Source organism: Quercus lobata, chromosome 7 (genome assembly GCF_001633185.2).
Source record: "Quercus lobata isolate SW786 chromosome 7, ValleyOak3.0 Primary Assembly, whole genome shotgun sequence".
Lineage (NCBI taxonomy): Eukaryota > Viridiplantae > Streptophyta > Magnoliopsida > Fagales > Fagaceae > Quercus > Quercus lobata.
In genome coordinates, this window is record NC_044910.1 from 13,071,008 (window position 1) to 13,086,602 (window position 15,595).

The window sequence follows — 15,595 nt, forward strand, 5'->3', positions numbered from 1 at the left end:
GAGTGAGAGTTTTAACTCTATGATTGTAAAGGCTAGAGACAAGCCAATATCCAATATTATCGATGCTAGAGTGGATTAGAGTTAGGTTTATAAGTAAGATGTATATAAAGAAGATTGGCGTAGAAAAGTATGGTGGCAAGTTGTGTCCAAGCATACAGGACAAATTGGAGAAGTTGAAATTAGAGTCTAAGAACTTTTGTGTAATGCCATCTGGGAGGTTTGTGTATGAAGTTGACAATGAGAGGGAAAGGCATGTGGTGGACTTGGTAGGGAGGACATGCAGTTGTAGAGTATGGGACTTGACAAGAATCCTTTACAAGCATGGAGTTGTAGCATTTTTGTTAATTGTAAGAAACTAGAGGATTACACCCATCCATGCTACTACAAGGATGCTTTTGTGGAGACATACAAGACACCCATGCCTAGCCAATCTGAGTAGATCTCAAATGGCCAACCTAAGCCTGTTGCACCTACTATCTATAAGCCATTAGGCAGACCACCCATAAAGTGGAAGAGAAATGCTGATGAGCCAAGGAACCCATATAAGGTGTCTAGAGCAAACAAGCCAATGAGGTGTGGAATGTGTCAAAAGAAAGGGAATAATGCAAGGGGATGCAAGGCCAATGTCACTGGTGAGACGCCATAGGAGAGAAGGAAGAGATTGTAGAAAGAGAAATCTGTAAATTTATACAAATTTTTTTTATCATATGCAAAATGCCAATAACTGACACTGTAAACATGCTCATATTTGGTTGCAGGCAAGTGGAAAGCCTTCTATATGCAGACAAAGATTCCAAGCCCCATTTTCATCACAGGCCCAATCTGCATCCTAAGCCCTATCCTCATCTCAATCCTTAGCATCATCTCAGCCCCTACCAACACATCAGGCTTACATTATGGCCTCATCCAACTAGACAGCAGGGTCACAGCCACCAGCTCAGACTCCATAGTCACAATAACCAAGTCAGTGGAACTCTTCAGACTTCAGGTACAGTTAGATGAGCTCATTGGTTCTCTTCAAGCTAGACAACACCACACACCCCTGCAGAAACATGGGACACTAGAGCACCATTATCACAGGTACTGTAGTTTTATGTTTGATGTTTTATTCATAAAACTGTGATACTGGTAGCTAACATGTGAATTCTTGTACTTTGTAGCCCACAAGACCACCTGCTACCAGAGGAGCTGCTTTGAAAGGAAGGGGTAATGCAGCTAGGACATAGAAATGTAAAACAAGAGGTGGAAAGGTCAGCTGTGGTGGGAGAGGTAGGGGCAGGGGCAATAAATGAAGCCTATATCAAGACAATATTGTTGTTATGTATATGTAGTGTTAGGGCAATATGGTTTTGTGTTATGTAGTGTTAGGGTTATATGTAATTTGTAGACAATGGCAGGGCAGATAATTGTTGATTATATATGCTGTTAAAACACTGTTGGGATTTATTTGTATTTTTGTAAGTTTTGTAAATAAGGGCAGGTGCAACTATTTTGGTTGTTGATGTACCAAATGCCCTATATTTACTGATTGTTGATGAAAGACTATTCAATGCCACCTTAAATGTGTATACAATTTCCCAACTTAATGGCAGATGTTCAAAATTATTATTTTGACTAGTTGTTGTTATGTGGTTGATTATTGCAGTTGAATATATATAGGTTTGTTTATGTGTGTATGTATTGAATATAACAGTCACTTTTGAATGGCAAGTTTATGTGTGCATTTGTTGTCTTTTCTTGGAGTATCTTATATGTGCATTTATTGGAGTATCTTATATGTTGAATAGCAAGTTTATGTGTGCATTTGTTGTCTTTGCTTGCAAGTTGAAAGATGGTTGTCATGTACTTTCAACATAAACACTTTGCACAATGCACTTTAAACAATTCACTTTCAACACAGTTATCTTCACGCAATGCACTTTATGCACAAACCTACACAGCTCACAGCATCCAACAAAACAACAAGTCACAAGTTACCAATTCACTTTAAACAAAAACACCAACAACATTTAACATAAATAACACTTTATCTTTAAAAAGCTTATATTATTAAGTGGTTTCAAGCCAACAGCATCTACCATCTTACATATTTTTATTACAATACAATTGAGGACTTGCCTATACTTTACAACCCACTAGGTAGACTCAATTTCATCATTCCAACATTCTCACTTGAGCCAAAACATGAAAACAACATAACCAAAAAAAAAAAAAAAAACCATGACAGAATTAGTGCAATTCTGCACTTTCTCTCTTGCTCTAAAGCTCTCATTGCTATCTCCTTGGCTTTAACAGAAACTTGAAACTTTCTCTCCCTCTTAGTGGCTTTTGCTGCCCTTTCTTGAGTAATTCCTACCATTTGGGTAGTTTCTGCTGCTATTTAGGTAGCTGCTTTTTCCCTTTCATTTGCAAGTTGCAACTCACTCTACAGTAAATGCAGCTTTTGTTGCAACAAAGGGGCAGCTTCATTCTCATGCATATAAGTGAGATTATTAATCCATTAAAAGAAAGGGCACTTGGGACCAACCTGTTCATAAATTAAATTGAACACATCACATTCCAAACTCACTTAAGTCAACTAGATTAAGTAAAAACTATACTTTCCTTATATCGGCTACAACCCACAAACCTTCTCCCAAAATTATCCACTGTCAAACTTGTTCTCAACACATAAGTCTCATATGTACACATATGCCCACTTGAACCTAAGTAATTTCCACTCGAAGAAGGCATCGCTTATCAACTTCACATGAATCAAGTTTCCTATGAATCAAAACTACCATCAAAAGTTGAAACCCCAACCCATATAAAATAGAAATTTTGTACCTGGTGATGATGTATCTTCGAATATTCAATGCCTCAAGACAACCCAAAGTCAAAACCTCACCCTCACATGAAAGTGTTATGCACCACGATTAGAAAAATCAAAACCCCAACTCAATACAAGGGTTTTTCGTGTTTCTAGAGCTCGTGAGGAAAAGATTCAATGGTTTGTGTTTTTTATCAATGTTAAGTTCTGATTTTTAATAAGAGGTTGTTTTTCTATCGTCTGAGGGTGAGGTGGGTAACGAAGAGCAAACGGATTGAAGTTCAGGTGGGCAAAGTGTTAAGTTTTAAATCACAGGTAGGTAACGTGAAAATGGGACAAACCACAAGTGGGTTTACTGTAATTTCCCCTTAAAATATTTTCTATACGTATTCATCTTGGGAGGTTTAATTTTAATAGTTGATAAATACATTCAAATACATAGCCAACATTGTATTTTGATATAAATTCAAAAGCTCACTTCTAAAATAACTAAGTATTATGTCAAAAAAAAAAAAAAAAATCAAACAAAAGCTAAAAGAGGGAGAGAGAAGACTTGTGACAGAAAATTTAAAAAATCAAGCACACTACCAAATCGTATTAACTCAAAATAGTATTATATACAAAAATACAATGATTCATCAAAAAAGAATAAATAATATATATATATATATATATATATATATATAAAGAGCGAGAGAGAGAGAGAGAGTAATCACCTTTTTCGAGAGAGAAATAAAAAATAAAATAAGAAAAAGAAGTATCAAAATAAAAAATATAGTCATAAGTTAAACACCAAATTAGAAACTCTGTATTTAGGTGGGAATAATGTAAAGGTTGTGTGCGAGAGACTGTGAAGAATTGATCAAGTATATGCATTCAAGAGCATTCTCGTGACTAACTTGCGAGTGGTGACTCGCCAGAAGTGTCACATGTGTGAAGCATGCAGGAAGTTGAAGGGTTAATATAGGTGATTACTACAGGACAAAAAGTACAGTCTAGCCATTCTGTTTCTTGGCGACTGGAACTCGTGACTCATCCCAGGTGCGAGTCACTCGCCAAAGCCTCTTGTTTTGCAGAAAAATGACTTTTCACATTCCTTTTCATACCCTACTATAAATACCCTTATACGCAAAAAATGTAGAGAGATTCTAGAGAGAATTTTGAGAGATAAACCCTAGAGAACAACAAGATCGATTCATTCATGATAAGGGGAAAAATTACAATAATAGTACTCTCCCTTGATAAGGTATAAAATGGTAGTCCAATTAAGCCCGTTAGGATTCATTGGAAAACGACGACGTTAAAGAGGCCATGTAGCGCGCCTCATAGCTGATGGGATGACCTTAGGTAAAAGGTACGGGTAGCTGACAACAAGAAAGTTGAGGGGATTAGGTGGAGCTGACGACCCTGACGTAGCTTAGCTTGGTCCCCACGTTTACATATATAAGGAAATATTTTGCGTTTCACGTTTAGTGCTACCCAAAAGGACTCCTACAAGGAAAGGGTTTCGCCAAATACGCTTATGAAGACTCCTATAAGGAAAAGACTTCTAGCCCAAGGAAAGGAGGTCGATCCCCTACCACTATAAAAACCCAAGAACCTTACAAATCAAGGTACGCATAATTTACCCGCTTTGGCATTCTAAAGTTGTGAGAAATTCTAACTTGACCTTCGGAGGATATTTGGCCGGCGCCACTCCGGTGCTCTCGTGAGGTCTTCTCTTTTTGTGTTGTGCAGGTGTTGTTCCGAGTATGTGAGGACTGTGCAGCTTACTGGTGGTTTTTCGGCATCATCAATCCACAATCTTATACTTTTGATTCTTTAAATTTCTCTACTCTCACTATTTCCATTGACATACCCTTGAAAGGAGCTTTAGCGAAATCCTTACCTCACCATATTCATATAAGTGAAAAGGTTATTTGGTGCTTGGGAAGGAGTTTAAAGAGGACCAATTCATTTGGTTGATGCAATGGGTTTATTGCGAGATCCAGTAAGCTACAAAAGACAAGGTTAGGCTTAACCCTATTAGAGCAAGAAGCTTGGAGGGCTTAGGTTCATCAGGTAGATTAGGCTTAGAGGGTTTATTGCTATTCATATATCCCAACTAATTTCTAGTCGATTATTTTACCGCTTGGAAGGCGGCGGAGAAGTTTTTCGTCGAGTTCTTCAGTTTCTTCTTCAAGAACACATGCTGGTGTTATCTTGTGTTGTGATTAAATTATGGTTTAAAGTAGTTTAATTGTTTGGGTATAGCTTTTATTTATCATTCCGCATATACATTGTTTGAATATAAGCTTATGTTGGTATTTTTGAGATTGGGGGTCTAAACATTCACTAGTGTTTTTCACACCAAGTGAACATCCAATAGGGTATGAGATGGAATGTGAAAAATTAGTTTTCAGCAAAACAGGGTGCATTGGTGAGTCACTTCATGACTGGGATGAGTCGCAAGTTCTAGTCACTAGTTAATATAAAGGCTAGACTTTACTTTTTGTCCTGTAGTGATCCAGCTGTCCTGACCCTTCAACTTTCTACATGCTCCACACGTGTTCTAGATTCTGGCAAGTCACCACTTGCGAGTTGCCTCTTGATGCACACACTTGATCAATTCTTCACACTCTCTCACACACAACCCTTATATTATTCCCACCTAAACACAGGGTTTTTAAATGTTGAATTACAAGCAAATTTGGCAAGGAATAAAGCCAACACATAGTTGAATAAAATCAACTTTACAATCTCTCCCTTTGGCTATTCTGTGACAAAATCCTAAAATAGACTCTAGACTTAAAAATATGAGTTGGAAATAGTTGCCAAAACTCACTCACACCTAATTCTAGATCTGTGAAGCTCTTGAATCATACAAACAAGTCTCTTGAAAAAAATATTATAAAATGCACTCATTAAGTTCATTGTAAGTGGAAAACTTAGAATGCATATGGAGCAAGCACAATACAATCAAGCAAGTATGAATATGACAATGAAACATAACTTGACCATACAAGGACAATCACTATAAATATTGGCTACAATGAACATTCACACGATGAATGAACTTCTGGACATACAAGCAAGTAAGCTCAATGCAAAATATCATTTTCATGCCCAACACCCAACCGATACAAGAACACTAAAGCAATTGCATCAAGGATACAAGATCCAACAAGGGCACAAGAGTACTAAAGAAAATGCAAAATATTAACTAAAAGTACTAAGCTACATAAGCAAAGGTACATAATAAGCATAGTCAAAATAGCTAAAACATCCAAGTATTCATAACACAAAATATCTTTTAAAACCAAAGTACTAAAACCAATAGAGTACTAAATTAAGGTGCTATGAAAACCATAAAAACTGTAAAAACCATAAGTGCTATGAAAACTAATGCCATGTTCTCCCCTTCAAAATAAGCACCCCATCAAGAGCTACCCAATACTACTCCCCCTTTTTGACCAAAATGGCCAAAGGGCTAAGGTTGGTGAGTAAAGCTATCAAACTCGGTAGCCAACAAGTTAATTTGGTCCTGGATAGCTATAAAGCTGTTGGAGTGTTCAATTGCTACATCCCGAAGGCCATCAATCCTCTCAAGTATGATCTGAAAAGCATCGGGAGAAGCTGATGAAGACGATGATGCTCCACTCCTACCTCGACCACCACCATGTCTTGGAGTAAGTTGTTGTCCTTCCGCTTCAGTCTTTGTATCAACAAGAGGTGCCTTTTCAGGCTCTTCAGCTTGTTCATCTCCAGGAATTTGAATCCTACTTCCTAGGATTGTTTGAGTGTTAAAGAAAGGAGATGGAGTCATTAGGCTTATGTTTTGTGGAGTCTCCACACCATTTTCATGAAGAATCCTCATTATAAGACTTGGAACAACAAGCTTTGACCTTGCGGTTGTCTTTGTGGCTTCGACAATGATGTTGTACAAGTGTGCACCAATGTCAATGTAGATTTTCTCACGAAGCTCCATGAGGAATATGGCTCTAGCATGGTTGATGGTTGACAACTTCCTTACCAGATACAAGTTGAACATCATGATATAGGCAAGGCATCTCAAATCCAAAGGAAAGGAGGTTGTGTTGAGGCATCTTCCTTTCCTATAGCCACCAATGCGGAGTTGCATAGATTCTAGAGAGACCATTCTGTCCATGAACGGAATGAACCCTTCATGATCTTGTTCTTCAAGTCCAAGTATATCATCAATGTCCTTCATGTCAGAATGCACGTCCTCTAACCCAGCATTCTATGTGAACCTCTTTGAGTAATGCATTTACATAGAACTCTCTAATCAAAGGTTCACAGACTCTGGAGAGTTCACCAAGGAGTTTATCCCAGCCACGTCCTTCAAAACAGCTAAGAATGAAGGAATCCTTAAGATCAACAAGATTCACATGTCTCTCCTGAATGATTGGAGTTGTTTCAAATGGATGGGAATATCACCTTGTCTTTCCACCAAGAGAAATTGGTTCCATCAAAGCGATCCAATTTCACCAACTCATGATTCAACATCTTCAGTGCTGAAACATCACTTGTTCCTTCCATCGTAGGGAATATTGTCTAAGACTGTTGGGAATAATACACAAAGTAATAAAGGAAGAACAAGGATAACACAAAAGACAAATAGAAAAGATAACTTGGAGACACAAAATTGTTATCCTTAAAAAATATTTGCCCCCACACTATTGTTGCTAAAGGGTTATTACAAATTTTTCTCTAGGATACAATTAAGTTGTTGGGTTCTATAGATAACAATTCCGGAAAATAACCACAGGATTTCTTGTGTAACCCTTCTATTGGAATATTTTCAAGAGGGCCATTTGACTTTGTATGAGTCATTGGTTCTTGTACTCAAAGTAGGTTACTTGGTATTGCATGGGACCTGGGCAAGTTATTTGTGAGGATATATTGTGTACTAATTATAAGGTCTGCAAAACAATTTTGGCTCGCAATAAAACTAGTTCTGTCCATTTTGGCAAATAGTCCCACTTTCTTTTCTTCTTGATGAGTGTTTTTATTTGCAACTTTAGCCCCCTGTATTATTTCAGCTACCTTTTAGCTTTATTCACAATACTTTTAGCAAAAAGTTTTCAGTTTCAACTAAATAAGCTATTCTAAAACGGACTCCAAGTATAAAAATGAAACATTTTGATTGGGTCTTTCTGTACTATTTTAGCTACCTTTTAGTTTTATTTACAATACTTTCAACAAAAAGTTTTTAGTTTCAACTAAATAAGCTGTTCCCAAATGGACTCTAGTTATGAAAATGAAACACTTTGATGGTTTTGAAACACTATCACTCTTTTTAATCCCGCAATTTTTTTTTAACTAATATAGTTTTGCATATCAGAATAGTAAAATCTTTTCTCAATGGGTTTCCATTAGTTCAAATAAATCTAGTGAATAAAGAACGAGGGTTTAAATTTAATCTAAATAATATATATATATATATATATAGAAGAATATATTATTAATAATAGAATCATAGATTCAAATCTTATGATATTTGAAGGGAAAAAAAAAAAAAAAAACAACCCTAAAGGAATATATAATAACAAATAATACTAATAAATAGTAGGGGAGGGAGAGATAAAGCTCATCAATCTTATCTCATTCTTATAAATGATTTTTGAAATAAAAGGTTTAGGCTAATTATTTTAATGATGAGTTTTGGTTGTTTACACTTTCACATTCAACAATGTCGACTATCTTTCACATCATATATAAAATGTGGGCATCTGATACAAAAGTGTAAGTATTACATGAAACATTTCACAATGGAATTAGAAATAATAATTATCTTTATACTTTGCTCTTACCTACAAAATTAAAAATTAGTCTAGAAAAATAAAAGTATATATATAAACTTGCTGGAAATTAATGCATTATTTATTTATTTATTATTTTCCTCAAATAACTGCAGTTCAAACTTCAATGATCACTATGGGTTCCAGTTAGTTCAACTGGTAGAGTCTCTAATGGTTGAATAAGAGATCTGGAATTCAATCCCTACCTACACCAAAAATTGATTGATGTCTTGGTCTAATGATAAATAGCTATTATCAGGAGCGGACGTCATAAGTTGAAACTCTCTCTCAAAAAAAAAATGTAGATTTCAGTTAGCTCAACTGGTAGAGTCTCTAATAGTTGTATAAGAGATCTGGGGTTCAATCCCCGCCTACATCAAAAACTGATTGGTGTCTTGGTCTAATCACAAAAAAAAAAAAAAAAAGTTAAACCCTCCCACCATGCAAAAACCAGAGACAAATACAAAAAGACCCTTAAAATCTCCACCTTTTCTTTCCGCGTGTCAAGGGCGTGGCCTTTCAGCAGAAAATTCATTCCAAAACTGTGCTGGCATGGCAAGCTTTGTAGAAGATGACTGTCTTCATCAACTTCTATCTATAGAAAGAACCCGAAAAAAAAAAAAAACTTTGGTTTTCATTTTCTTTTCTTTTTTTGAGAATTCAGTAATTTCATATAACAAATAGGCAAAAAAAGTGGGATAAAATTGAAATGCTTAACGTTAAGAATAGCTTTCATTAAAAAAAAAAATCAGTAAGAATCAAAATCTCAGACTCAGAGAGAGATAGAGTACCCCTTGTGCTACTTGGCATAACAAATGCCCTGTACTCATTGGCTGTTATTTCCTCATTCAAACCACATGAGAAGCTTTTTTCTGAGACCCAAATAAAAAAGAAGTCCCATACACAGAATTCACACATTCTAAACCAAAGAGACAAACTTTCTTCTCTTGTAAAACTACTCCCTCACACTCACTCTCTCTGGTTTAGCAAACCGTGTATGGTACTGGTCAAAGGGGACACTAGGAAGACAAAGCCAGTAAGAGAAAAAAATTCAATCTTTTCTTGTTTCACTTCTGTTTCCACTGTTTCTGTTCATTCTCTTGCATATACATGTGTGTGTGTGTGATGTCTGATGTGTATGAACTTCTGATGGTTTGGGTTGCTTTAAAATTTTGGAAAAGGAAAGGAAAAGGAAGGAAATCTTTTAGTTGGGTATGTCTAGATTGTTTTGTTACTTGAAACCAAAGAAAGGAAAAACCTTTCATATTGGGGTTCCAAATATTTCGGATCTGTTGATATGGGGAATTTTTTTTGCCCCTTATAAATCCCAGAAGACATAAGACAACTTTAAATTTTATGTCTTGTAACTTTCTTTGTTCTTGCTGAGTTTTCTCAATCACCAAACAGAGCTAAATGATTTGATGTGAATATGGTATGTGTACATTACCTTTCTTCTTCTTCTTCTTCTTCTTCTTCTTTTGGTTGGTAATTTACAGTTTTGAGGACTAACATAATTATCTTTCATTCTTGCATTATTGACGCCATGTAAACTATTCATTATTTTGAGCATTTACATGGTGTCAATGATGCAATATATACTGTGCTTAATATAGGTTCACTTGAAAATACACTCGTTTCAAAGAAAATAAAAAAATAAAAAAAGCTTCCACCTTTCTCAAGATTTTAATTTTCCAACAAAACACTATTTATTTTCACTCTGAAATACATTTTTGTAATAGATAGGATTAACAAAGGTTATGTGTAAAAAATTATGCTAACCTTGTTTACAAATGGACCATTATTAAGAGGCAATCAAAAAGAAAATGTAAAATATTATTTAGAGATAGAGGAGTAGCATGTACCTAGGTTCATCAAAATGCTCTCTAGACTCAAGGCTAGACTTGCAGTAAAGTAGTAAACACATAAACCATTTACTGAAAATCCCCATTGCAGCATCCTAGCTTTGGTTGGAAGATTATCAAGAATAGCCATCCATCCAGCAAAGGAGTGTCTAGGAATGGCTTAACTTAAACCACACTAACTGCCACCACTCTGCTTTATTTGCCAGAAAAATCAAATTTGTAGGAATTGGCCCATAGTGCTCTATCATCTTCCTTCAAAACAACAAGGTGCAGCTTCCCGTGAATGCTCACCAACTATCTGATCTGATAGGATTCCAGGACCATAGTTTATTTTTAAGGACTGAGCTAACTCTAGCTTCATAGATGCTGGCAGCCTCGTATATGACCCTGTACAGCTGTACCCATATTTCTGTAAGTGGTACTCCATCAGGATGTCATGAATCATGCCAAAGAATAAATTTGCTGCCATCACCAATTTCATAGCTCAAAGGCTTCCTTGCCTCCTCTTGAAGTTTAAGAATAGCTCTCCAAGACTCCAACCCCAAGAACTATCTTGAGGAATGAAAGAGTGTTTAATATGGAAGATTTGGGAAAGTGTTTAAGATGGAAGTGGTGAAATCATAAACTGTTTTAATTTACAATAACAAAAAAACTTTCTATTATACTATTGCATCTTTTAATTTTCCATCCCTTAATTTCAGTTGCTATTCAGGGATTTTTTTTTTTTTTTTCCTTTCTTGCTCTAGATCTTATTTTTGGCTGAAGATTTTTAAGCTATTTGTTTAATGATTAATAGATATTGTCATTATAGGGAAGGGATATGGGGAGGGTGAGGAGTAACCCCCATTGTGTGGCTTAGTATGATGACAGAGTACAATATACTGTGCTTACTTGTTTTTTGTTGTTTTTAGGCCATAGTTTGTCTAAATGTAATTACAACAACAGATACTCCAAATCTTGGATTTACTCAGATATCAGGTTGCTGCAATGCATTATTAAGTTGCATAACGCCCAATTAATATCATTTCACAGAACTGCATTGCTCTATTGTGTTTCCTCCTGCAATCTTAAAGGAGATGGACTTGTAGCTAATGTAAAAATTTTGGAAGGACATTTTTTTCAAAATATTAAACAATATCATTGGAATTAAAAAAAAAAATTATCTTGTTTGAAGCACAATTCAAAGCATACTCATTAAGCATTCTATGTATATCAAACGCTTGCCAAATCCCTTTGAAAGACCTGATGCACTTATTGAAGGTAAGCAACTTAGATTATTCCATCTTGTTATACCTTGTTATTGTTTGGCCTGAAAAACATTGTATTTAGTAGATAGAAAGAAAGGGGATTTTTGCGAAAGGCTATCAACACATATGTATTTTAATATAGTAAGTGTCTGTGCAGGGTGTAGGTATACCACTGTAATTAGTTCGTTAGTCCTTCCTCCAACACCTCCTGTTCATTCTTATTATGGAATTGCCTGTTACTTATATTCTTTTTTTGTTGTTGTTGTTGTTTTATTGTTCCCAGTCATCACTTGCAACAAATGCAGGAAAGCTCTGGTGAAGAGTATATGATAAGTCCAAAAGTATCTAGGCGTGCAAACTGGAGTTCTATCCCATCCCGGAGAAGTGCACGTATACAATCAATAAATCGTGAAAAAGAAAAATCAAAAAATATATGGAAGGACAGTGAGGCAGATTCAGGTGATCCTTCTTCCTCCAACATTCTGCACTTGGGTCTGAAACTCCAATAAAGACAAAATTTGTATTTTGTTGGATGAAACAATAATTAATTAGGGAGCCTTCTGCTTGTTTGAATGATAGTTTTTAACTGTTAAGCATATCAGGGTAGAAGTTTCAACTTTGGATGTGAGCATAATAATAATAATAATAATATTACAAAAATGAGTTGTTTGTAATTCAGTATAGTTAACAATCACTCCCTCTATCACTCAAAAAAAAAAAATTTTAAAAATTACCCCCCCTCTGTCCAAGGCCTGATCATTAGTCTCTTGCTGTATATGAATAGCGAAGACACAAAACTGTTAACGGGATTGTGTGTTGTAGAATAAATAATAAATTTCCAGGAAAATTTTAACTATTTCCCCTCACTTTCCCATCTTTTCTTCTTGGGTTTTAACTCAGAACTGGAACGTTTTTCATCTGCAATCTTATAGTTTGGTAATAACTATAAACCTAAAATGACTAGGCCCCAAATTCAATTCAGTGCATCATTTGAAGGTTACTTCAACTTATTTATACTTGTCTCTTAAACAAATCTTTTTGCTTGTGTACATATCTCTTTCTCTCCAAGAATTCTACTTGGAAAGTATCTCACCCTAAGCTAGACACTTTGCCTTGACCATGTAACTTGACTTGTTTGTGTTTTTCTTTCCAAGAATCCTACTTGTTTTGACTATTTAAATTTGGAAATATATAGACAACCAGGCAGAAATGAAGGGGCTGAAGATCAAATTGCCAATGCGTAAAGGAAGTGAAACCAGTTTGACCCCAAAGGTGTTGAGTAAGCGGAAGAGAAGAAATATGCATAGCAACAATTCCCTAACATTCCTTGGGGAGAGAGCTGTTTCACCAAGGGGTTCGAATGCTGCCACATTGAATCAGGGTAATGTGTCTTGCTTTTTTCTTTCTTGTTTCTTTTTTTTATTTTTTTTTTTTTTTGGAGCGTGTTTTTGCTCTACTTAAACATGAGCTATCTTTGCTTCTTTATTTGAATTGTTTCTACGAACGGAATTTCTGTGATGCAGAAACTATTTCTCCTGACAAAGAAATTCAAGGAAATAAAGAAGCAGAAGGTGCAATAGACGATGAACAAGCAGGTGTCACCAGAAAAGATATTGAAGTGCAAACTTCTAGGAACATTGTTACAGAAGCTTGTGAGAATTCTCCTGCCATGTTTACATCAATGGCTTCTGAGCAAAATGTCCATGGTGCAGAAGTTGTATCCCCTGATAATGACCCTCGAGGATATAACGATGGACACGGTGATTATTTTAGCTGCAATGGCATTAATGCATCACATTTTGAAAATTCAAGTACCTCTTTAGAATCCTCGAGCTCAGATGACATCTGTGTAGATGTTGCAGGAGAAAGAAGTATAACATTGGCAAACCAAGAGCTTAAAGGTGCCCTGGAAAAAACATTTGAGACACACATTCCTGAGGAGACTGCTGATGGTGCCGGTGCCAATGCTGCTGCCATTTTAACCATCACGCCTTCAGAACAAGATGTCCGAGATGCAGCTGTTGTTTCCCTGGACACTGCTCTTGAAGGAGATAATGAAGGAATGGGTACATACAGTCCAGATCACGTGAGCTGTAAGAGTTTGGCTCCATCGCTTTTTCACATGACAAGCGCCTTCTATGACATTAGCTCTGATGCAACAAGCTCGGCAGATAACACACTTGAACAAGTGGGTTCATATTGTGTGAGTGCTGAGTGTGCTCCGACTCTTCTTGCCATAATTGAGAAGTATGGTGACATTGCTAGAAATTGTAGGCTCGAGTCTCCAAAGATGATTAGTTACTTACTGGAGAAAGTTTGCACAGTTGTTCATGATCTGCAGGAAATACCATTTAGTAATCTCAAGAAGCACCATCTAGCTTCTGTTAATGATGTCATAGTTTTGGCTGATGCTGCAAGGCTGGATGTAGAATGGCTTCGTGACCATCATGATGAAATTAGGGAGATTATTGTGGATAACATTCCTTACTACAAAGATCTGAAAACTGATTTAGCAAATTCCACTGAATTGCTCAAATCAAAGAAGACATCTCTTGATAATAAGAAGCTTGAAAGGTTGAAGTTGCAAGCTGAATTACGAATGCTGGAGTGTGAGATTGAAAATGAGGAGTGTCAGTTGCAACGCATTTCAAAAACAGTGGAGGAACTAAAGGAGGAGAAACGCAAAGTTCAATCCAAATTGCAACAATACCATTGCAGGTCTGCTGGACATGGGTTGCTGAAGAAGTAGCTAGGAACTTCGATTTCTAATTCAAGTTGGAGCTCTAAGGTTGATAATGGAAAACTTAATTTAAGTTTATTTTTATTTTTTAAAGAAAAGATGAAGTTGATACTTGAAAGAATGCTCATATGGCCTTGTTTTGAACTTTTGAATACTTGGCTAGTTTCTATTATTTCGAACTAGATGCAAACTAGATGCAATCTATGTATTAAATCTGTCACCTTTTATGTATTACAGTATTTGTTATGTGACTCCAGCTGAGTATTCTAATATATATATATATATATATAGGGGTGTCAATGTTTGACCCAACCCGCGAACACGACACGAACCCAACACGGGTTTTTTCGGGTTAGGGTTGGGCCTTAATGGGTTTGGGTCATAAACAGGTCAACCCGAAAGCGACACGATAAGAAACATGGCATAAGCGGGTCAACCCGTGTAACCCGCAATAGACACGTTTGACACGCCAATTTATTTGTGTCAACCCGAAATGACCCACTTAACACAACCCGTTTAACTTGTATAACAAATAAATATTTATTTTATTTTAGATTTGTCAAATACCTTTTATATCCAACATATATTTTAAATTTAAAAAGCAAAGTGAGTAATTACAAAAATTTACAAGGGATATAATTAGAAATTGAAACTTTTAGATCCTAGAACTACTAATATATATATATATATATATATATATTTTAGCATAGAACTTGCACAAATAAAATTGGATGAGCTTGTGGAAGATGTTATGAATTTTGACATCAACAAAGAATCTATGGATGATAATCGTGGTCATAGTCAGGATTAGTTTACTGTTTGCTCAAATTCTTTCAATATTGATACTTAGCATCTAGCGAGTTCCAAGGATATTATATTTTTGTTGAACTATACTATTTTATTTTTGTTAAATTTTGTTATTTTGAATTTGGGTTGAAGTGTATGCACTTCTTTTGGAGTGTAAAGAACTTATTTATAGATGAATATTATATTTTTGTTGAACTATATTATTTTAAATGTGGGTTGAAGACTTGAGGTGTATGAACTGCTTTTTGGGATGTAAAAAAAAAAAAAAAAAATTTCTAGATGGATGTTATATTTAATATTATGCAGGTTGAAATGGGTTGTGTTATATT

The 15,595-nt window shown here is 35.7% G+C and overlaps 1 protein-coding gene across 1 annotated transcript; it reads left to right on the forward strand.

The window, feature by feature from the left end:
- The first annotated feature begins 9,360 nt into the window (after positions 1-9,360).
- Positions 9,361-14,633, forward strand: LOC115951178. The gene is made up of 4 exons (XM_031068364.1): positions 9,361-9,646; positions 12,003-12,178; positions 12,915-13,100; positions 13,243-14,633. The coding sequence occupies exons 2-4, from the start codon at positions 12,019-12,021 to the stop codon at positions 14,466-14,468; spliced, it is 1,572 nt and encodes a 523-aa protein (XP_030924224.1). The 5' UTR covers positions 9,361-9,646; positions 12,003-12,018; the 3' UTR covers positions 14,469-14,633.
- The last annotated feature ends 962 nt before the right edge of the window (positions 14,634-15,595 follow it).

Excerpts from the sequence above, each read along its gene's own strand:
- LOC115951178 (XM_031068364.1), top strand. The coding sequence starts at position 12,019 with ATGCAGGAAAGCTCTGGTGAAGAGTATATGATAAGTCCAAAAGTATCT. Across the intron at positions 12,179-12,914 it reads GGACAGTGAGGCAGATTCAG|ACAACCAGGCAGAAATGAAG; the intron begins GTGATCCTTCTT and ends GGAAATATATAG. Across the intron at positions 13,101-13,242 it reads TGCTGCCACATTGAATCAGG|AAACTATTTCTCCTGACAAA; the intron begins GTAATGTGTCTT and ends TCTGTGATGCAG.